Source organism: Oncorhynchus masou, chromosome 24 (assembly GCF_036934945.1).
Source record: "Oncorhynchus masou masou isolate Uvic2021 chromosome 24, UVic_Omas_1.1, whole genome shotgun sequence".
Taxonomy (NCBI): domain Eukaryota; kingdom Metazoa; phylum Chordata; class Actinopteri; order Salmoniformes; family Salmonidae; genus Oncorhynchus; species Oncorhynchus masou.
In genome coordinates, this window is record NC_088235.1 from 87,791,252 (window position 1) to 87,813,935 (window position 22,684).

A 22,684-nucleotide genomic window follows, 5' to 3' on the forward strand; every position below is an offset into this window, starting at 1 on the left:
GTCAATAACCACAGTGTGCTTCCTCCCTCTGCCTGGCCTCCTCCTCCTCCACCTCTTTCTCCTACTCTGTAATGTACACAAATATATTCCCCCACAAAGCCCTGCAGTGCCTGGCCATGTCCCGGAGAGAAAGGCAGGCAGGATTTAAAACCCCCAGTACAGACAAACTGACAGCTTCTCAGGGGCAGGTAAGCAATCTCACTCAGCGCTGGAGGGGAGACTCAGAGGGAGGCAGGAGAGTGGAAAGGACGGGCCGCAATGTTAACCTGGTGCAAATACAATAATAAAGTTAGGTCAAACGAAGTGGACCTAATTGGGATTTCATTTTAGTAATGATATTTCGGGGCCAATATGGGATCATTGGATGCATAGCCTATAAAATATTATTCCAGACTGCCTGCATCACTGATGTTAGCATTCCAATTAATAAGTTAGGCTTTTTTTTATATTGGGAAAGAATGTCAAATTCTCTGTTTTCAAATACTGTATAATCACTAACCTACCGCAAAATATTAATGTGGAAGAATAATGAAGTCACACACTAGTGTATTTCACTTTTCTGAAAGTGTGGTGGAAAGGACTGGACATGTAACCAGCTGGTTTGGTCTGCTATCTTCCAGGACCTTCACATTGTCATATTTTGTTCCTTCACCTTTCTTTTCCCTTCTTTACGTTGTATATGCTTTTGTTCTGCCATCCGTAGAGCGAGGATCCAAAAACAAGGCCATAAATAAGAAATCAGTGGTGTTTTCTGTCTGGAACATTAAACAGGCTTGATGTATACTTATTTCTCACTTCACTCAAATCAATGGTCTAATCTTTTCCCTCTGTGATTGATTTCCCAGCAGCCTACAGAACTTACACTGTAGGTAATTTAATAAACACCAGAAAAGTGCTATAAAATAGGAATACTCGACTAGAATGTTAAAACACCAACCTGGGTAGTATACAGTAGTAAAATACAAGTGTCATTTGAGATTTCCTTTACTACAATCGTTCAACAATAGTCTAGTTGCTCAAATGTAAACACATTGTGTTAAGCTACAGCTTCCAATCTTCTATGCCCCACAGTCATGGTTCCAGAGGTCCAGCCCAGAGTGGGGAGTGTGTCCAGCCTCTAGTTATCCCCAGTAACGTGGACTGAAGACAGAGGTCTGTGGTGTCCAGCCTGGGTCTATGGACCACCCATAGAGAGGGGGTCAGTGGCCTGGCTGTCCCCAGCCTGGGTGACCCTGGGGGCTGGCCGGGGGAAACAGTAACCCTCAGCACCCATCACAGGTGTCTATGTCACTGAGCACACTAACTGGGGTCAGCGTCTAACAGACTCCTCACAAAGAAGTGGGCCAATTGCTTTTCTCTGCTAAGGCCAGAGTAGGTCAGGCGGAAGAAACACTGCTGATAAGTGACCTTTTCTCATTCCCTGCATTCTGCTGGACTGGGTCGACCAATGGACGACATGCAGAATGCTGACTGACTGACTGAGTGCACCTCTGATATCAGTCTATGTAATACTCTGTGGGATTTGCGTTGCTCAGTAAAGGTTGATTAGGTAGGGTGGAGGTCAGCCGTGTGAGTATTGAATTCTGTCTAGATATGGAGCAAGATATGGAACAATGTGTTGCCTTGTTGCATCCAATGCAGAGGGCTTAGAAAGCTACCAACTGAGAGTGAAACCAAATCAATGAGTAGATTGGCAATGGCAGTCTAAAGCTGGTAAAGGATATTATTGAACTAACAGTTCTGGTTCAGTGCATTGATGAGCACACTGTTTCTTGCAGGGAGGAAAACAACAACAACAACCACAAATACAACAACAACATACTTTTGTTATTTTATGAGTAGTATTCACCATGGGATTCACTCAAGAAGTAATTTGTAACACATTTAACTGTGTTTGGATCCAGTACTACAGGCTTTAAACATTTTTCTGCTGTTTATCTAGATGACAGCAGAAGTCATTCTTCGACTCGTCAATGATCCAGTACTTCCATTCTATCCTCTTGATATCGCCCTGGATGTCCAGGATAAACTCAAAGGTAAGACCCAATCTTGTTTATTCTATCCTTTGGCGTTTCATGATATTGCATGAATGAAGGACTTTTTCAGCCATCATTGAATTTGTACTACTATGTTATTATCTTCGACTGAATCAAACATGCATGACAAAAGAACAATGAACAATGTAACTATTATGCAATACCCACATTGGAGTGAAGTGAATGAAGCATCTATTGGTGCTCTGGTTGTTTGCTGAGCCACGTGGGTCTATGCAGTGACATAACTCATATCTGCAGTCCACCCACCCAGCCAGCCAGCACCAGGCCACAGCAGGTCCCCCTCTCCCCCTCTCCCTCCTTCTCTCTCTCCTTCTCTCTCTCTCTCCCATAAGAATGATTTAGAGGCAGATCATCTGTTTAGGTGGACATATCGATCGCCTCTATCACGCCTCATGAGTCCAATGCCAAGTGACCTTGATTTCTGCATTTGTAAAAATTTAAATCCTGGCCGGGTCATCTTTCTTTTCGCCAGCCTTGGACTCGACTGCCTCTTTCGTCTCAGACCTGGGTTCTGTTATGTCACACAGGATGAGAATGAAAATTTGACAACGCCAGGAAGTGGTATTTCATCTCACCACTACTTCAACAAACAATCCAAGAGCTTGGGTTTTCCCTCCCTCCTTGGGTCCCCCTCTCCCTCCCTCCCTGTCTCCCTCCCTCCCTCCCTGTCTCCCTCCCTCCCTGTCTCCCTCCCAAAGGCTCCATGTATTAGGAAGTTAGAATTGGATATAGCCTATAATTTAAAAGCAATTAATGATAATGCAGACTTACAGACCTCGTTGGTTTACTTTACTGTCACCTCTTATGGACTTGTAGAGGCAACTGATAAATGGGACATCCCACCCTCATCCTGACCTTGTGCATCAGAGATGTAATTTGGTTGTAATGTTAAATATTCATGCAGACAGAGCCAGCGTAGGACAGGTGAGGTGCATAATCACCACATAATCTTGTCTCTTCTGGCTCAGTGTCCATAAAACGGTGTCCTAGTAGTTATATATCAGCTCAACCATATTCCCATTGCTCTGCATAGTCACTGTCTACTGAATTACACACAGGTGGTGCACCGTGTATGATTAGAAAGGCTGTATCATTTGGTTTCAAATATTTGATTACTTTAAGGTAGTTTCCGTTATTGTAATAATTTCACACAAAAGGTATAACACTTCCTATTCCATATTTTTGTCATTCTGTATTTGATTGAAGGTACCATTTTACACTGAGTTAACATTGTGTGGTGCTCATACAGTGCTCATACATGTGGTGCTCATACAGCCATGGTACTGTAGATAATCTGTTGATACAGTGGGTTCTCATCATGGCCAGCAAGCATTTAAACCACAAATGAGGTTTCTATCTCGCAATTCACTCTGCATTGCAGACAGCTGCTTAGACTGTGAAACACTGATATGTATAACTTACTCATGATGCCTCATTGTGGTAAGCACTGCGGTTCCACTTCTTTATCCAAGACTAAAGTCCACAAACGAGGCAGCTCTGTGATTGAGATGGAATGATTACCTGGCCGTGGTCTCTCCAGTCGCAGGGTCAGGGAACTAATGCCTTTAGAAGCCCAGTCGCAAACAGGTTGAATTAAATATAGAATGCTTTTATCTTTGTGGTTAAAAATAAAGAAGGGAGATGGGAGAGAGGTAAATAAATAATTAGAGGTTTCTGGGTTGATCCCTGGATTTTAGCCCAGCCTCATGCTGTTTTGGGATTGGAACAGTAAATGGATTTTCAGACACCACATAAAATTGCACTATTCACTATTGCACTATTCACGAGTAATGGATTGTCTGAGATCAAACAGGCATGGCTAATTGAAACCTTCAAAATATTTTGTTCACTTTTTATTCAAAATGAACAATTTGGTAACTTGCATTTTTTTCAGAAGTACAGTAGCTGCACTTTGAAGTCAATCAGTTCTAGAAAAGGAGAAAATGGTGTGTGTGTGCGTGCACGTGTGCGTGTGTGTGTATGCGTGCGTGCGTGCGTGCCAAACATTTTTAAAGGTGGCTTCCTGAGTTGTGTTAAGTTCTCTCCATCAAATCTCAGCAGGGTCTATGCCAACAGAATCGTCCCTCCACGTCCCTCCATGTCAGAATGTGTGATAGATTACAGCAATCCTCCCACATATTTCATAACTCCTATTCCCTCAGTAGGGAGAAAGACATTTACATTTGTAGAAGGGAACAGCTTTCTTTGGATATTTTTATCCTGTCTTTTCTCTCCTTTATTCCCTGAGTAGTTGCATGGTGTACATATTCTCCTGTGACTCTCCCACTCAATGCCATGCCCCAGCCTTGCTCTCATCTAACAAACACCAAAGAGAAGTGAAATGGAGAAAAAGCAGGCTTTAATGGAGCCACATATAAGCATGCAGCACACGGCCACAGTCAAGGTTATTTTCACTTAGGCATAATGGAACGGAAAACGTTCGATGTGGCGACTAGCTTATTAGCAAACGCTATTTAGACATGTGACATTGATATTTCCCATGTTTTTCTCTCTAGTGCTTGACGAGGATTCATGCATATAGTGTTGAAACAACAAATGTTAACCTGATATTTCATATGTGTTACAGAAATATTGAGGCCAACGTTTTTATAACAAATATGTTTCTGTGTAAGGGATAAACCAATTAATTTGAATGTAATAATCGGCACATCATTTTTTTCAGCCATCCACAAATGTTGTTGACCTGATTTAAAAACAGAGCAAGAGAAACGTGTCTGTACAGGTGACAGCTGAGGACAGTGCATTTTTGGAGGTCTATAATTTAATGCCTAAGAAGCAGCCATGTCATGCTGTTCATATAGTATGAATGTAACTCATAAATGGTGAGCAATGCAATCTAACCTGACGGTCATTATGTAACACTATAAATATGGTCACATAATTAACCAAAATGTAATTTATTCATAATGACACATGTAAATGTGTCGCTTTGTTTTTATTTTCTAATGAGCATATCATTCTCTGAATAAGTTGTAATTAGTGACACTGTCAATTAGAGTATCCCTACATACATGGCAGGGGGGGCTTTTTAATGAATCTTTAATTACTACTGAATAATTGAATGTTCTACTGATATGTCGACTCTAAGCAGTGACATTGCCTTAATGTCCAATTGGTTCTGGCTGTTGTAAGACTCTGACTAACAGACCCATATCTGGTTTTGTGGCAAGCGCAGAGTAAGATGAATCGAAAATAGTTCTGAACTAGTTTTACTTTGTTGTAATTGAGTGGTGAGATTGGGCTAGGGATAAGGATATTGAAGGTAGTTGCAGTAGTGTAAGAGAGGTTTCTTAGATTTTAGCCAACCAAACATTGTCCACCTCCACCTTTTACCCGTAACAGCCAATCCCTGCCCTGTGTCTGTGTTGATGTACTATAGATGATCCCCTGAGGACCCCCAGACTGCTGGCAGCAGCTGCCTCCCTCAGAGAGAGCTCAGCCTTCCTCCAGTCTGAGACCATGCGTCCAGCCAATGACCCCAAGGAGAGGGACCCCTCCCATGTCCGCATGCTGAACGACGTGCTCCGGGACCTGGAGAAGAGCTTCATGGTCCCCCAGCCCCCTCCAGGTGTCTACAGGTAGGTGGATCAGATTGTACTGTATGTGCTAGGCTAGCATACCATCACTCTATTACCTGAGGACATTTAGTGAAGGTAAGGGTGTGAGCTGCTTTGAAAATCTGGGCACAATATGCTAGCTAATTACAAAGCTCTCAAATGCCTTGTGGCATTCATTAAACATGATCTATTAATTGTGATTAGTCAATTAAGTCAATAATGGTGACCATGGGAACTATACATTTTACACTTTTTATGAAGTCACTTTTCAATCCACCTGGAGCCCATCTATTGAGTGTGATTAGAGTGTGCACCATTGTTTCTTATTGAATGAAGACCAGCGAGGAACATTACCGACTGCACATCACTGTGAATCTCTATAATTACCTTTAGCTAGCTAGTTTTCCATGAATGGGTCTGCCTCCCTGAGAGCCAGCACAGTCGTAGTGTAATGTAATGTTTGTTGTTATAATTTGAATGCACATCTAATTGCACTAAGCTGCCATTAGAACGAAAGCACAAAAATTGAATTCAACTGTTCAATAATCCTCAAGAAACATTGCTGTTTAATTGGCTCCATAATAACGAAGTATCCTTTTCTCAGAAATCTACAGTACATGGCACAATCTACATTTGTCTATTTCTTTGTTTTGTCTGAATGTAATTAACTGAGCTAACCACTGTGGTTTTACTAGCTTTAGATCAGTCTAATCCTACAAAAGGCAGTATAATGACTCCCATCCTACTGCCTCTAGAGCTGGAGACGGGACTGGGAGACTTGGTGATGCTGGGTTTGACGTTTGACGTCAGCCTTGCACAGCAGCATACCACCCTGCATACCACTGCTGGCTTGCTTCTGAAGTTAAGCAGGGTTGGTCCTGGTCAGTCCCTGGATGGGAGACCAGATGCTTCTGGAAGTGGTGTTGGAGGGCCAGTAGGAGGCACTCTTTCCTCTGGTCGAAAAAATACCCCAATGCCCCAGGGCTGCCCTGTGTCGGGTGCCGTCTTTCAGATGGTACGTTAAACGGGTGTCCTGACTCTCTGAGTTCATTAAAGATCCCATGGCACTTATTGTAAGAGTAGGGGTGTTAACCCCGGTGTCCTAGCTAAATTCCCAATCTGGCCCTCAAACCATCATGGTCACATAATAATCCCCAGTTTACAATTGGCTTATTCATCCCCCTCCTTTCCCCTGTAACTATTCCCCAGGTCGTTGCTGTAAATGAGAATGTGTTCTCAGTCAACTTACCTGGTAAAATAACAGATAAATAAAACAGGAGTACATTTATATTGGTGGAGCATATACAGTACAGTAGATAGGGGAGCTATTGTGCTGATAGGTGGGTCATGGTGTGTGTGGAGGGAAAGATTTCAGATGCATTAGAATGTTCATGGCATTACTGTAATGTGCATGAGGATGATAGGTCAGGTGAGATGCTACATGACACAGAGCTATAACAAGAGGTGACTAATCAACATACATAGATAGATATATAGTATACATATTCCCAATTCCCTGTGCTGACCATGGAAATTGCAATACTTTTTTCCTGTGAGTGTTGAACCTGTCTGACTCCCACCAATCGTGTTGTTGTTGTTTAATTACTTCGTACAGACACCGGGTATACCATACGAGAAACTGCAGTTGTCAAAGTGACATGTGATTGTAATCAGATGGTAATCAGCATATCCTGGTGTGATGTGACTTTAAATTAAATCAAGGTGTATGAAATAGATCAGGTGCTCTGGGCCCTTACAAGCCAATATCTAGTCATTACCGCACTCTGAGCACACTCCCTGTTACTGCTGGGAATTAGTCCCAACTGACTGGCCCCTCTGTTTCCCCACTGTGCTGTGTGTACACTTATTACCTAGACCTCTAATGGGAATTCATGCCCTTTGTCTGAGAGAAACGTAGCTGAGAAACCTAGCTGTTCCTAATAGTTAGAGGAGAGGAAACAGAAACAGCAGCTGAGAAACGTAGCTGTTCCTAATAGTTAGAGGAGAGGAAACAGAAACAGCAGCTGAGAAACGTAGCTGTTCCTAATAGTTAGAGGAGAGGAAACAGAAACAGCAGCTGAGAAACGTAGCTGAGAAACGTAGCTGTTCCTAATAGTTAGAGGAGAGGAAACAGAAACAGCAGCTGAGAAACGTAGCTGTTCCTAATAGTTAGAGGAGAGGAAACAGAAACAGCAGCTGAGAAACGTAGCTGTTCCTAATAGTTAGAGGAGAGGAAACAGAAACAGCAGCTGAGAAACGTAGCTGTTCCTAATAGTTAGAGGAGAGGAAACAGAAACAGCAGCTGAGAAACGTAGCTGTTCCTAATAGTTAGAGGAGAGGAAACAGAAACAGCAGCTGAGAAACGTAGCTGTTCCTAATAGTTAGAGGAGAGGAAACAGAAACAGCAGCTGAGAAACGTAGCTGTTCCTAATAGTTAGAGGAGAGGAAACAGAAACAGCATGCCAGGAAGCTCATAGTGAAAAGGATGAGCTGAACTTCCTCACCTCCAGGTTTCGTAAATAACCAATTCCTGTCAAATGCAATCAAAGATTTGATAACGGTTCAGAATGACTTATTATTAAATTATGATTACTAGGAAACGGATACTGATCCATACAATACTATACTGTCAATCTGGTATCCCCCAAAGCACTGTAAGGCATTGGAGACAGCTGTGAATTATTTGACCAGGCTGAGACAGAGGAGATGGATCGCATTAAAAAGCACTCTGTAAGGCTTGAGAGAGTGGCTAAAACAAACGTCTTCATGCTGTCAGCAAGGAATTGATGTTCTGTGACTGACACCGAGGGAACAGACTAGTGTAGTTAAACCTAGTTTGTTCTGTTGTGCAGGAGAATTATTTCTCCATTTAAACAGTATGCAGGGTTACAAGGGACTTGAGATCAATATTAGATATCCTTACACTTGAAGGGATTTCACCATGCAGCCTTTCTGACAACAAGAATGCCTTACAATTCAAAACTACTTTGTCCTACAGTATAAAAGTAAGCGCCTGCTCAAGGGCAAGAAATAGTATTGAGGGCTAACATATTATGTATGTGGGTGCATGTATGTAAAGTGAGAACCAATTGATGTTCACATTTTTATTACTACAACATCATGTTGAAATTTCAGAAAGACACAAGTTATAAGAACTTTAGTGAACTCGCTTGTCCTTGGCACTGCAGCATGAGTGGCCTTGAGAGATGGATCAAGTTCTGCATGAGACCCTATGCAGTAGTTCACTCTTCAATCAACAGCCTATCCTAGGCCCTGGGGGGGTAGTCTAATTTATTCACATGAATGAAGCTCAACCATACCTTTTAGGGGAACACAAAATGGTTCTCTAATTATTCCTCAGTCAGCCTCAAAGGGACCTGAAAGTTAAAAAGTGTTTCTCATCCACAGAAAAGAGGAGCTTAATCACTGTATAAACTCAAGCCTGAAGGTCATGATGGCAGGCTAACCTGTTTACATATGAAGAATTGGCTTATTTATTCTGCTTAGGGTCTGTGCAGCCAGCTTCCAAAGAAATCAATGTGTGATTCAGACGCATGAAGAGGAACGATCCAAAAGCTGCTCATTTTTTACCAACAAATGACTACACCATGGCCTGTAGCATGAAATGTATCTGACTGCTGTTTAGTTTTGAGATTCTAAAGTAGATTGATTCTTGCTACTGTGTCCAGATGGCGCCAAGGGGGTGTGTGAAAGATGGAGAAATAGATAGACAGGGAAGGTTTTGTGTTTCCAACAGTATATTGTAACCTATATTTGACAGAAAGCAGGGTGTGACAAGATCATTTTGTATGTACAATATCTCTTACAGGGTCAAGCAATTATACAGTAGGTATTATTAATGAAGAGGGTTTTTTTTTTCGGGAAAATCAGCAGTTAGTGAATGTGAATACTTACCCGTGGTCTGTTTGTTCCCCTGTGATCCAGGAACCTGTTGTACAGTCTGAATGGGAAGGTCCCCCAGTTCTCCATACTGAAGTACCCCCTGGATCCACTAAAACACAACGCTGTAAACAAGTCTCTGTCACTGATAATAAACGCCATCAATTCAGCTGAAAAACTCATTCGCTGTGGGCTTGACCTCTTTGAAAACAGTCCAGATGACGCAAATTGACCCAACGAATCCAATCAGCCAAGGTTAGAGGCACTGTATGGCTGCACTGCCTAGACCAATGGTATCTGCATACGTGCCTCAGATACCTAAGTTCACTCTGCACAATGAAGTGTGGCACTTTTTTTTTTTTTACAAAGAGATCACACTAAAGCAATATGAAGAGACCGGGACCCCTTCTTGCACTACTCTTCTTGAGCGCCTACTGTGTTCAGGTTTACCAAACGTTCAATAAGCAATGTTGATTTCTTCTAGATCCTTCTGGCTGTCAATGAAAGTGCTGGGCTATCCAAGATGTCCTAATGCCTCATTTATACATGACTGTCTGGAACAACGCCAGACAGGCAGGCACGTATAAACTGAGAACGTGAAGAAACACTGGAACACAGGAGTGAGCTAAATCTACAAGACAGAGCGATTCACAACCACGCAGAGCTTGATAGATAAACATGCATTTTGAAGTGAGTAATGCGTCACTGACTACAGCATGTTTTTACACGAGTGGATAAACACTATAAGGCCAGCTGGATGTTTATATGCTCATATGCCCTATTGAACAATCTCTGCCTCTGTCTAAACATTCAAACAAAACATACAGTATGACACCATTCCATGCTCTTAGTTCTGCTGAAAGCACAACAACCCTCTGTTCTGCTCTCATTGTGCCTTGTGATTTTCTACAGGCAAGGCAAATGTGTATCTATGACAGAGCAGAGGAGAACATGATGTTTGGATTATAGTAAGTGTGTGAGAAATTAGCTATATTTACAGAGGCATGATTGGTGAGGTAAACAGTGACAGTGGTGTGACATGGCCTGTTTTGACAGTTGTTGACATGCTCAACCGTACTTCTTATACTAGTCATACGCATTACCGTCTTGACTGCAGACCCAAGCTGGCTTTAAGGATGCTTAAATTTGATTTGATTTGAAGTCCCTGAAAACTGCATTTTGTATGATTCTATTTTTCAGTGTCTCATGCACCATATGATTGAATCCAATAACCAGCACAGTAAAGTGCTCTCTACCAGATGTGTGCTTTGATTGGATGGTTTTTTTTCTTCTACTTTGATGTATTGAAAAATAATAATTCATCTTTGATAATGTCTCGTACCCAAAGTGAAATGTGATATCCGTATTTTTCTAATAACTGAATTACTTGGAGTCCTCCAATGATCAATGTTATTAAAAACAGGCAAGTCTCTGCAATACTTTGATATAGAAGCAATGGCAATACCAACGGAAAAGAGTGGTGTGGTTGTCGACAAAACAAACCTCACTTTCCCTATTTGTACATACAGTAAGGATGGACTGATGATGAAATGTGTAGTATTACAGTAGCTGTTATTTGACTTAACTTATTTGTTATGCTTTGTTCATGGTAGACTTCATGTGTTATTTTTGCATGAGCGTTGACATTCATTGGGATGAATCTTGTCTTTGAGGCAGCGCTGAGCGAATTCCACTACAAGGGCTTGAGGCAAAGTCAAGATTGTCTATATTATATCGTACAAATTATTATAGTTTTTTTTAAATCACTTTTTGGTCTTAATTTAAGGCTAGCGTTAGGCATAAGGTTAGCAGTGTGGTTAGGGTTATGTTTTAAATCAGATTTTATTACATTTTGGCTGTGTCAGCTAGTGACTACCCTTCAGAGCTGCCTCCAGTACATCAATCATACCAATAAATGACAACCTGCATATTGCAATTTACATCATTTGTTTTGCTTATTTTTTGAGGGTTTAAGTGATATTTTCTTAATTGCAGGGTTATGTAATGCTGTTGTGTCCATCTCAAGGATAAATGTTGATTTTGAAGGTAGTGGAACTGTCTCCAAAAGTCTCCTATGCCAATAGGAGTAATCAATTACAATTAGTAATCCTTTGTCCATCATCATTATTGTCATCATTATAAGACATTTGCACTAGTGATTGTGTTTTTATAACATTTTTACAAATTTGTGATATAAAGGTCACTGGAATTCATAATAAGGATTTAATGATATTTTGTTAAAGAAATTGTACTTGACTTAACTTTTCAAAAGAAATGGAATGGCTATTTAGGAACACTTCATTCAGGGACTACAATATTAGCTAAGCTTTAAATTATGTACGTGCCTTTATTTGAAAATCATGAATGCTTTAAGAAAGGTTCTTCGGCTGATGTCAATAGTACATGTGTACATTGTTATTTTGCTTGAATAGAGGAATCTGTTTGATTTCGATACCAAAAATGAAGTGTGTGCTGTATAAAACCCTATTAGTTTAGGATTACTTCAACAACAGTAGGCCTACTACATTTTCAGTGGCATGAAAATAATAAGAAATTATAAAAAGCCAGTTGTCTCATTCCTTCAAATTGGTCAATTAATAATCTTCTGAGGACTCCGGAGGAGGACCATAACATAACTTTATTACGGGATTTGTATTAATTTATTTTATCATTAAGAAGTTGACATTGTTCATGCATAGTAGCATATAAAATGCCCTTTATAACAGGTGAACAAGTGAATGTTTTTTTGTTACATAAAAGGTAAAAGGTTTTTATAAGGTAACAGCAACAAGCCTTTGGTATGAGTTATCTGGAAGCATGGTAAGTATGGAGTATTTCCATCATTCACTGTATGTAGTATGAAATGGCAGATTGCTATGCTCTTACTGTACCTCCAAATATAGTAGCTTTTAGTTGGACCATGAGCTTCAAATAGGCTATATCAAATGTCTTCAATTGTACAGTTATTTATGTGATGCTTTGTACAATCACATAATATTACACAAGTTAGATGTGTTGCATGATGTGTTACATGAAATACTGCATTGACTTGCATGAATATTGCATGTATTTGCACTAAGCATCTTGATTGTGAGTTTACCCAGTCTTATATTGTTGTAAATTGTGATCGTGTCTTTAGTCTCTTAAGTAATAGGTATCAGGGTTTTGGCCACTTGAAATTCCTTTGGGATTTGTTTCTTTAAATTTCTCTTAATATAGCTGGTCAAGCAGGAACTATCATGTATTGAATCCCATGTCATTGGTATCATATGCAATAAACGCTACATTGGCATGATCTTGTTGTTCTTTTACAGTATTGTATATGTTAAAGAGTTTTAAAGACAGGGGAAATAACTGCCAAAAATTACTGCCATCATCAAGGGTGTTATAGGAAAATGGCAGTTTGAGGAAGTGCTAAGTTGTATTATTATTTAGGCTGTAAGTCTGTTTATCCAATGAAGGAATACATGGAATGGTTGACATCTACATGGAAATAGTTTAGTTTCAGTTTTAGTGTTATGCATTATTAACTGAATTCATTCATCACAGTTGTGAAATATTTTTGTTAACACCATACAATTCCTCAATTATTGGGAATGAATGGTTTGGTATTGGTAAAAGTCCAACGCGTCTATTGATAACTCCCTTGGTATGATATTACACGTTTTTTAGTATATTGTAAATATTCTATATGAAATATGCTATAATTTACTCCCCTAGTCTAATGAAAGGGAGGTTTAAAAGTAACCTTCATGATCCGTTATCTTTCTGCTCATGTATTTGATGAAAACGGAATTGACCAATAAAGGTTTTTATGACAATTTGCAGCATAATTCAATGAAAGATATCCAGAGACCACCGAAATGGTCTCAAACTTCCCCAAGCATAGTTTCACTGTGTTAACCGAATATTAGCTTATCCGGTATGGCGTCGCTGTCCATGGTATTGGAAGTGGTAAACTATGTAGCCTACCTAATTGATGTTATAATTTTAGGATTTTCACACAGTGTATACACCACTAGACCGCCTTGGTAAATGTAATGTCGTATTCCTTATCAACATGTCTCAATTATACCACAAAAAAAGGTGTCCTATTTACATACGGATGCGCTTGGTAGCATACATCCCCCGCGCACGCGCTTTACCACTGCTCTGATCCCAGGTGCAGTGGATTTAGTACGGCTAGGAGGACGACGACGAAATGATGGCGACCGCCGCAGAAGAAATATTTCAAAGCCCATATCCCATTTCTGAGCGCCATGTCACGACTATGTCCATCAAAATTACGCGGAAAAACCAGGATAAACCCTGGAAATTGAGATTAATTTACCTGCAGTGCTGTGAGTATCAGAAAAAAAGCAGCATTTGAATGGATGTTGAAAACCGCGACAGGATGTTTTTCCGTGATAATTTCACCCCACGCCGACAGACAATTAAATAGCATGAATGCACCTGGTCCATTTCACTAATTCAAACTTCACTTTGTACGCTCAGTCAAATAGGTTGTGGTAAATGTAGGAAAGCACTCGCTAAAAACATACTGCTGGTCTGTGAAATCATCATGCCACTGCACAACCCTACTGGATGCTGATGCGCACTAGAGCTTGTTCCTGGCCATTTCAATACTTTGTCGTGGCTCCTCATCATGCGTAGGCTAGCCTAGACGGACCATAACAAAGCCGATGCATAAAGCTCATAGGTTTTTTATTTTTACAGTCACTGTAGCTAAAACCTTAGAGATTAATATTAAACACATATGAAACACAATTTTACACACACTGACTTAGATTTGATCATTCCAATGCAGCTAATTTCATTGTCATTAAACCTCCATTATGGTGGGTCTGGAAATGCAGCTCTTATTGTATTCAAGCTTCTTGTCTTTCAGGGAGTGTCATTTTTAAGTCGCACTTACAACAGCTGAAAGTAAAAGGACATAAAAAGACTGATAACACATCATTTGTAGTTATAAACGACCATATGTGTGAATCCAAATTGTAGATGTGAGAATATTAAGCAGGATGTGATGATGATGAACAAGTAATAACAGTTTGATGAAAAGGATGTCAGGCCAAGAACGACCCAAAATAATTTACACAAGTGTTGAATGGAATTTTTTCTAACATGAAAATGTATGTTGTATATCCATTCGGTTGTAAGTTTTTATTTTTTTATTGCAACAATAAGTTCTGCAAGCATTTCTGTAACTAGTCTGTTATGAGTTTCTAACCTGAGGTTTGCACATGCCCATCTGGGGATTGAATAGCCCAGGGCAGGATGCACCAGCAGGTGCTGCTAGATGTAATGAATATACCTTTATCTACCAGGATCTGAAATATTTATGAAGAACCTTGTGCACCATGTCAATAGATAGTCTATAACTGCTTGTTTATTTACAAGACACTAGGGTAGACAATTTGTAGTTTTGCCCCTTGCCTTATTGGACATGATAGTTTGTCATGTTGGGTCAATCCCACCTGTTGTCAAAGTAAATATGAAAGGAGTTTGGACAAATACTCTAAATACGATTGAAACACTCATGTAAATCATGTATTGATGTCAATGACAGGTTTGCATGAAGAGTTATGAACATATATGCTATCTCAAGTTAGGATTCGGTGTGTAACTTCTCTGTCTCACATTTTTCTAGATTTTATGTCAATTGCAACGATACTGGGAACTGGAATCTTAGGTGAGTTGTACTCAGGGTGGAACGTCTGCCTCAGTAATTGTTGCCACGGATGTTCAAGGCAGACCGCGGTACTGCAGGTATTGTTAGCAGAAAACAGGATCCCAATTACAGTGAATGGAAAAATGTCACATTTCGTGATCAATCTTCGTGTAAATAAAAAAATGTTTATTAGAGAATAATGGTACCAATAATTGCTTTTAAAACACCAGATGTATGTTGAACTAATTATTTGAAAATCACACACAGAAGAAGATAAGGATAATTAATGTCAGCCTGCAGTACCCCGGGTGGTCTTCAATTTGAGTTACTCATTGAGAGGGGGCACAACTGAGCTAGCCTGCAACGTCACTTCCGGGAGTAGCTCAAACTATGCATGTTATGTCTCCATGAGATGCCATCTTAACTGACTTAATTTGGCTTCAATGTGCTATTGAGTTCTCACATAGGAATGAATGATGATCGAAGGCTTTGTCCATCCATATATACAGTCATTGGTTGTCCCAGAGTCATATTCTATTTATGAACAGAACGTATTGTCCTTTGCGAAATTATTCATACAGCGGTTTATTACCTGTAGGGTATCAAATATATAAAATCATATTCAAATCAAATTTTATCACAGGAGGTTGGTGGCACCTTACTTGGGGAGGTATCAGTGGAATGGTATTGAATACATCCAACACATGGTTTCCATGTGTTTGATACCATTCCATTAACTCCGTTCCAGCCATTATTATGAGCCATCCTCCCCTCAGCAGCCTTCACTGAATTTGATATATCTAAATGAAAAATGATGATTTCAGTGATAAATTATAGACTGTTCATGATTACTTTTGTAACTATGTACTTTTATAACTGAAATTATGTACATTATATTGCAGGACTTCCTGTCACAATAGCACATGCAGGACTCATGCCTTTCCTGGTCTCCTTTATAATTGGTTTCTTTGTGCAGGTGAGTTTGATGTTGTTTAACTGGAACATTATGGCCATGTAAGTACTGTGTAAGCTTAGCACCATTGTACTATATGAGTGCTCCTGAGTGGTGCAGTGGTCTAAGGGACTGCATTTCAGTGCAAGAGGTGTCACTACAGTCCCTGGTTCAAATCCAGGCTGCATCACATCCGGCCGTGATTGGGAGTCCCATAGCACAATTGGCCCAGCATCGTCCGGGTTTGCCGTCATTGTAAATAAGAATTTGTTCTTAACTGACTGTCCTACAGTACCATGTGACCTACAATTTTAAAAAAGTAGGTCACATGGTAGGACAGTTATTTTATTTTGATTACAAACTTTCATTCAATTGGATGCTCAATTTCAGGATGTGTTCATATGTTGTGATATATTGTTTTGCTGATGTTGTGTCATGATATTTATTTTGTACATCACTCAAGTAGGTATAAAACCTATTCTCAGGTCAGATAGGACGCTATCAGCCGAGACCATTTGTTGGCCTAGCAGTGGATGTTATTGTGGGTTTTAAGGGCATTGGGAGAGTGGATAATGGTTTATTTGTTGTGAGGAGGATGCACTTTCCTAGAATTCACAAGTTGTTCCCTTCATTTTTCTTGTCAGGCTCTCCTCATATACCTCTTTGTTGACCTGCTCCAGCGATGCCAAGTTGTCCAGATTGAGTCATTGAAGGTAAAGTCTATATCAAACACTGTTTTATTGTCATGTTTTTTTAACTAAAGGATATTAAACCCTTGTTTTTTCAGACTACAGAGACAGAGCGAATTCTAATGCAAGACGTTGGATTGGAGGAGCCTGTTCTCACTAATACAGAGGAGGAGGAAGAGGAGGTGGAGGATGGGGAAGAAGCAGGTAAACCATTGCAAATGGTCACCCAAATAGTACAGATAGAGTGCCTTCGGAAAGTATTCACACCTCTTGACTTTGGGTCTTCCTTTCCTCTGGCGGTCCTCATGAGAGCCAGTTTCATCATAGCGCTTGATGGTTTTTGCGACTGCACTTGATTGACCTTCATGTCTTAAAGTAATGATGGACTGTCGTTTCTCTTTGCTCATTGGAGCTGTTCTTGCCATAAAATGGACTTGGTCTTTTACCAAATATGGCTATCTTCTGTATACCCCCCCCCTACCTTGTCACGAAACAACTGATGACCTAAACACATTAAGAAGGAAAGAAATTCCACAAATGAACTTTTAACAAGGCACACCTGTTACTTGAAATGCATTCCAAGTGACTGCCTTATGAAGCTGGTTGAGAGAATGCCAAGAGTGTGCAAAGCTGTCATCAAGGCAATGGGTGGCTACTTATAAGAATCTCAAATGTAAAATATATTTTGATTTGTTTAACACTTTTTTGGTTACTATATTATTCCATATGTGTTATTTCATAGTTTTGATGAAATATTTATCAGCATGAATTAGATTGAGCAATGAATGCCCCACTTTTGCTTCAACTGTTGTATGAGCACATTTTTCACTGGCTGTCCACTGGTTTCACAAACATTGATTGATAGGCAGCTTAAACTTCGTGAATTCAACCAATTTTGGGTTCAAATACACATTTAGATTTGTGAACAGCCATCCACAACAATCACAATCCGTAAGGTGCAAATAGCTATATGAGAGAGCAGCAGTGTTATTCACATCAATGCTCTATGTGGATATCAATAATTACTGATATCATCTCATCATAGACTACACCACTGCTGTCATCCTTACCTCCAAGCGTTTATTCAAGTTGGATAATCTTTGGATGCTGGCAGCAGTCACTCCAATGGAAGATATAGCTTGGACTGTAGCCTACAAAAGCCTATAACTGCTCTTTTCCCACGATCCATTAAACCCATTTGGAGTGTCATCCTAGTGGTCTCTGACTTGTGTTTAGACTCGCTCAGGTGGAACAAACTTAAACTTGCACCTTTTTTCAATGCTGATTTTTAATGTCCTAAGGGAAAACAGAGAAGTGTCAAAGATATGTTTTTGAAAACCTCCTTTCTGAATTTAAAAGTAATATTTTTCCTGGTAACATAATGGGTTACAGTTACTGTTTCTTTGTAATCCTTTACTACCCAACCCTGCCCACTTTGTAACATCACAAAATGTCGAAAAAGTAAAGGGGTCTGAATACTTTATGAAGGCACTGATGTAACATGTTTGACCATTTTGTTGTGCTCAGTCTGAACATCCAGGAACCATCCACAGTTTCCGGACCTCACCATCACATAATGCTTGTTAATTGTGCCCAGCTGTTGGAAATTGGTGCGGATCCAGATTGTTTGATACTCTCCTTTGAGATTGCATTTCTGCTGTGAGGCCCAAATAACATTAGTGAAAATGACATTTTCATAAACAGTATTCTGCAAGTGGAGGAATATCCTGAACTGCGTCATCATTAACCTAACTAGTAGGATAGCAGTTTTCTCTGATCCCATATGTTAGCTGATATTCTCCCTTTAACAATCAGTCTAATAGTGTTAAATGTAACTGGTTCCCTAATTAATAGAGAATATATTTGTTTGTGTGCTTTTTTGTCATTAGTTAGTGAGGAGAAATGCCTGGGTCCCTGAAACAGATGGTGGCTGTATTGTTTTTGGTGTTAAATTCAGCAAGGAACATCAGCAGAGGGGATTAAGACGCAGGCAGGAATCCAACAGCATCAGCGCTAACTAATTAGGGTAGGCCGGGGCCCCATGGAGGCAAACATTAAGTATTTTGGACAAGAGATGGAGGGAATAGTCAGCTAATGAAGATGAATGGAGGGATGGAAAGTGGGTGCCCTGTCAGAAAAAAATGTGTGGAACATGAGGCTTGTTTATGAAAGCTTTTCAGAATCTCTGCTGCTTTCCAGGGTGAGGGAGGTGGCCTTATCTGTCCCTGACTACACCAGGGAAACATATCCACTGATGCACCTCTTTTTCATAGTAATGGCGCCTGTATCTGTAATGATCTAAACTCAAAGGAGTCAAGTACTAATATTGTAGATCACTCCTCTCAAGGGATTTTATGATGAGTCTCTAAATGTGTTTGTCAATCAAACTATTTTATGATCTTGGCAATGTCAATTATCTTTTACACTCAACGAGGATAATCATTGCATTTTAGCTTCCTTTTTCTCTACCTTTTGTTATTTGAGCTTATTCATTGTGCTGATAAGTGGAGCAATCTTTCTATCATATCACATGACCAAGGTGCCTTTCATGCTAGCCCTGCCATTATGGTCATAAAACGCTTGAAATTGATCACACATCCCTGTTAATATAGTTTTTAATAAAACTCTAATGCTAAATAATTGCTTTATTACTGTCACGTATGTGACCAGAGCAGTATTTCCTTTGGCTAGATGCTGCTTTAATTTATATATCTGGTTGACAGTGTCATCTGATAGCTTTTGCAATGGCCTGATATTCCATGATTCAATTACGCACTCATGGTCCTGGTATACAGGTTAGCTTGTTGGGATTTAATAAGAGAGCTATTAAAAAGATGGATTTCTCTGGGCAAAAAAATGTGCAGCTGCTATCTGTTACATATTGTTTGGTTTAGAATGGATTCCAATAAGCACAACACAGATATCCCATTCTTCACGGGGACATTGCATGATAAACATCAAAACAAATGCAAAACTGAAAATGTTCAAAATTAATTATCTCATCTCATTATAGAGAAGTTATAACACATCTTATTCGGGCTATGTTATAGAGAAGGTATAACAGATCTCTGGATTTCATTGATAGAGAAAGGGGGATCAGTTATGTTATTGAGCTTCAAAATCATTACAAGTTTGTTGTTGTTCATTTCATCAGTGTACTTACTCAGTTTTGATGTTTGGCCTGGTGAATTATTTACAAAGTCTTTATTGTTGGTTAGATTATGCTATTTTTTTAGGGGGTAGATTGGCGCTTCAATATTGAAGATAGATTGTGACTTCCATCAATGTAATTGTCTGAATAATTTCCAATCCCCCATAAACATTTTTCTAAAAACAGTACCAGTCAAAAGTTTGGACACACCTACTCATTCCAGGTTTTTTCTTGATTTTTTTTTTTACAATTTTCTACATTGTAGAATAATAGTGAAGACATCAAAACTATGAAGTAACACATATGGAATAATGTAGTAACCAAAAAACTGTTAAACAAAGTAGCCACCCTTTGCCTTGATGACAGCTTTGCACACTCTTTGAATTCTCTCAACCAGCTTATGAGGTAGTCACATGGAATGCATTGTTAAAAGTTAATTTGTGGAATTTCTTTCCTTATTGCATTTAAGCCAATCAGTTGTGATGTGACAGAAAATAGCCCTATTTGGTAAAAGACCAAGTCCATTTTATGGCAAGAACAGCTCAAATAAGCAAAGAGAAATGACAGTCCATCATTACTTTAAGACATGAAGGTCAGTCAATGTGGAAAATTTCAAGAACTTTGAACGTTTCTTCAAGTGCAGTCGCAAAACCATCAAGCGTTATGATGAAACTATTATATATTTGAAGGTATGACCCAGGTTCAGACAGTGTTGAAGAAACAAAAGTTTGTTCTTTAAACAAGGGCAGGCAAACGATAGGTCAAGGCAGGCAGGGGTCAATAATCCAGAGAGGGTGTAAGGTACTGGAACAGCAGGCGGACTCAGGGTTAGTTCAGGCAGAGGTCGGTAATCCAGAGTAGTGGGGCAAAGGTACAGGACGACAGGCAGGTTCAGGGTCAGGGCAGGCAGAACGGTCAGAACCGGGAAAACAGGAGCAGGGAAAGAAAACGCTGGTAGGTTCTACGAACAAAACGAACTGGCAAAAGGCAAACAGAAAACACAGGTAGAAATACACAGGGGATAATGGGGAAGATGGGCAACACCTGGAGGAGGGTGGAGACTATCACAAAGACAGGTGACACAGATAAGGGTGTGACAGAAACTGGCTCTCATGAGGATCGCCACAGGAAAGGAAGACCCAGAGTTACCTCTGCTGCAGAGGATAGGTTCATTAGAGTTACCAGCCTCATAAATCGGCAACTATTTGCACCTCAGATTGGAGCCCATTAAATGCTTCAGAGTTCAAGTAACAGACACATTTCAACATCAACTGTTCAGAGGAGACTGTGTGACTCAGGCCTTCATGGTCGAATTGCTGCAAAAATGAGTACCTCATCAAGGCAAAGGGTGGCTACATTGAAGAATCTCAAATTTAACATATATTTTGAATTGTCTAACACTTTTTTGGTTACTACATGATTCCATATGTGTTATTTCATAGTTGTGATGTCTTCACAATTATTCTACAATGTAGAAAATAGTAAAAAAGAAAGAAAGAAAAAACCTGGAATGAGTAGGTGTGTCCAAACTTTTGACTGTTACTATAAATAACATTCTATTGGTTGCAAGAATTTTGTATAATCATATAAATTGAAACCGTTTTGAATCCAGAAAATGTCTTCCCAACTATTTTGCAATCTGTATGGCACAGCTGTACATTTTTTGGTTCTTAAATTAAACTGGTATACTTTTTCATTTATCACAATTTTATTTAGCCAATTTGGGTCATTAATGCAGGGCCGACAGACAAGTTCCTTACTCTCTCTCCGTTCAACCTGCCTCTTCCATTTTTGCGGTAATGCTGCAATTATTTGGTCGTAACTTTGAGTAGAGCTGACATTTCAATATATTTTTGTTAGCTGCATGTTTGACATAAATCCACCAGTCCTAGTTATGATATAATTTGCATTATACCTTTAGAATTTTTTTTATCCAAAAAAAAATATATTTTTTAATCAATTAGTATACTTGAGTTTAACCATAATATTTGTTGTAATATTTGTTAAGTCTTTTCTGGTGGATTAGATTATGCTCTTTATCCTTTCAAAGAATCACAGCACTGGGAGACCAGAAACCTTCCTCTGAGATCTCTCAAAGTTCTTCGTATAGTCGGCCCCTAATATCATAACTGTCATTTAAAACACAGTTATACGACACTCTAGGTGTAAAATAAATCATTAGCTAATTCTGTATCCTGCTGTGTTCTGCCTTTGGAGTATACTGTAATATTACTTGAAGATTAGCCATTGAATTGTTGTCCAATAGGAGGAAGAACCTCTGACCACAATGGCTGTTATGTCTCGGCTTATGCAAACTCATTAGCACCATACTGCATTCAGCACTCATTAAATGCTGTGTACAGATAAATATTATGTTTGTGTTCCTTTCACTGTTCCCTCAAAGCTGGGGAGAGTTGGGTGACAGGTGTGGGGGGGGATCTTGCATCTCTTCATATTTATGACTTGGCTGTCCTGTTGGATAGCAGATGGGTTCTTCTGCGAAATGACTGATATTGCCTTCTAGCTGCTGCAGTCTATTCCCCTCTCATTCTTACATTAGAGGTACAGTAGTCTTATCGCAGTGCAAAATTGAATCTGATTCTTCTGCCAAAGACTTATTATAGAGATTCCTGGCTGACTGACACAACTGATTTTGAGAGCTATTTGTCATTTTAATAGACGAGTC

At 39.6% G+C, this 22,684-nt stretch overlaps 2 protein-coding genes across 3 annotated transcripts in view; both read left to right on the forward strand.

Annotated features, from left to right (window-relative positions):
• LOC135512919 (inactive N-acetylated-alpha-linked acidic dipeptidase-like protein 2) overlaps positions 1 to 12,830 on the forward strand; it is a 270,364-nt gene extending 257,534 nt beyond the window's left edge. For both annotated transcript variants that reach the window (XM_064935436.1, XM_064935437.1), the window contains 3 exons: positions 1,943 to 2,036; positions 5,458 to 5,656; positions 9,581 to 12,830. In XM_064935436.1, the coding sequence (XP_064791508.1) occupies positions 1,943 to 2,036; positions 5,458 to 5,656; positions 9,581 to 9,767 (480 nt within the window). In that variant the 3' untranslated portion in view covers positions 9,768 to 12,830. The remainder of the gene's footprint in view (positions 1 to 1,942; positions 2,037 to 5,457; positions 5,657 to 9,580) is intronic.
• An 896-nt stretch (positions 12,831 to 13,726) lies between these two features.
• Positions 13,727 to 22,684, forward strand: part of si:ch211-51h4.2 (uncharacterized) — a 99,759-nt gene continuing 90,801 nt past the window's right edge. Inside the window, exons 1-5 of the mRNA XM_064935439.1 lie at positions 13,727 to 13,875; positions 15,186 to 15,227; positions 16,109 to 16,182; positions 16,803 to 16,871; positions 16,946 to 17,051. Of these exons, the coding sequence (XP_064791511.1) occupies positions 13,737 to 13,875; positions 15,186 to 15,227; positions 16,109 to 16,182; positions 16,803 to 16,871; positions 16,946 to 17,051 (430 nt within the window). The 5' untranslated portion in view covers positions 13,727 to 13,736. The remainder of the gene's footprint in view (positions 13,876 to 15,185; positions 15,228 to 16,108; positions 16,183 to 16,802; positions 16,872 to 16,945; positions 17,052 to 22,684) is intronic.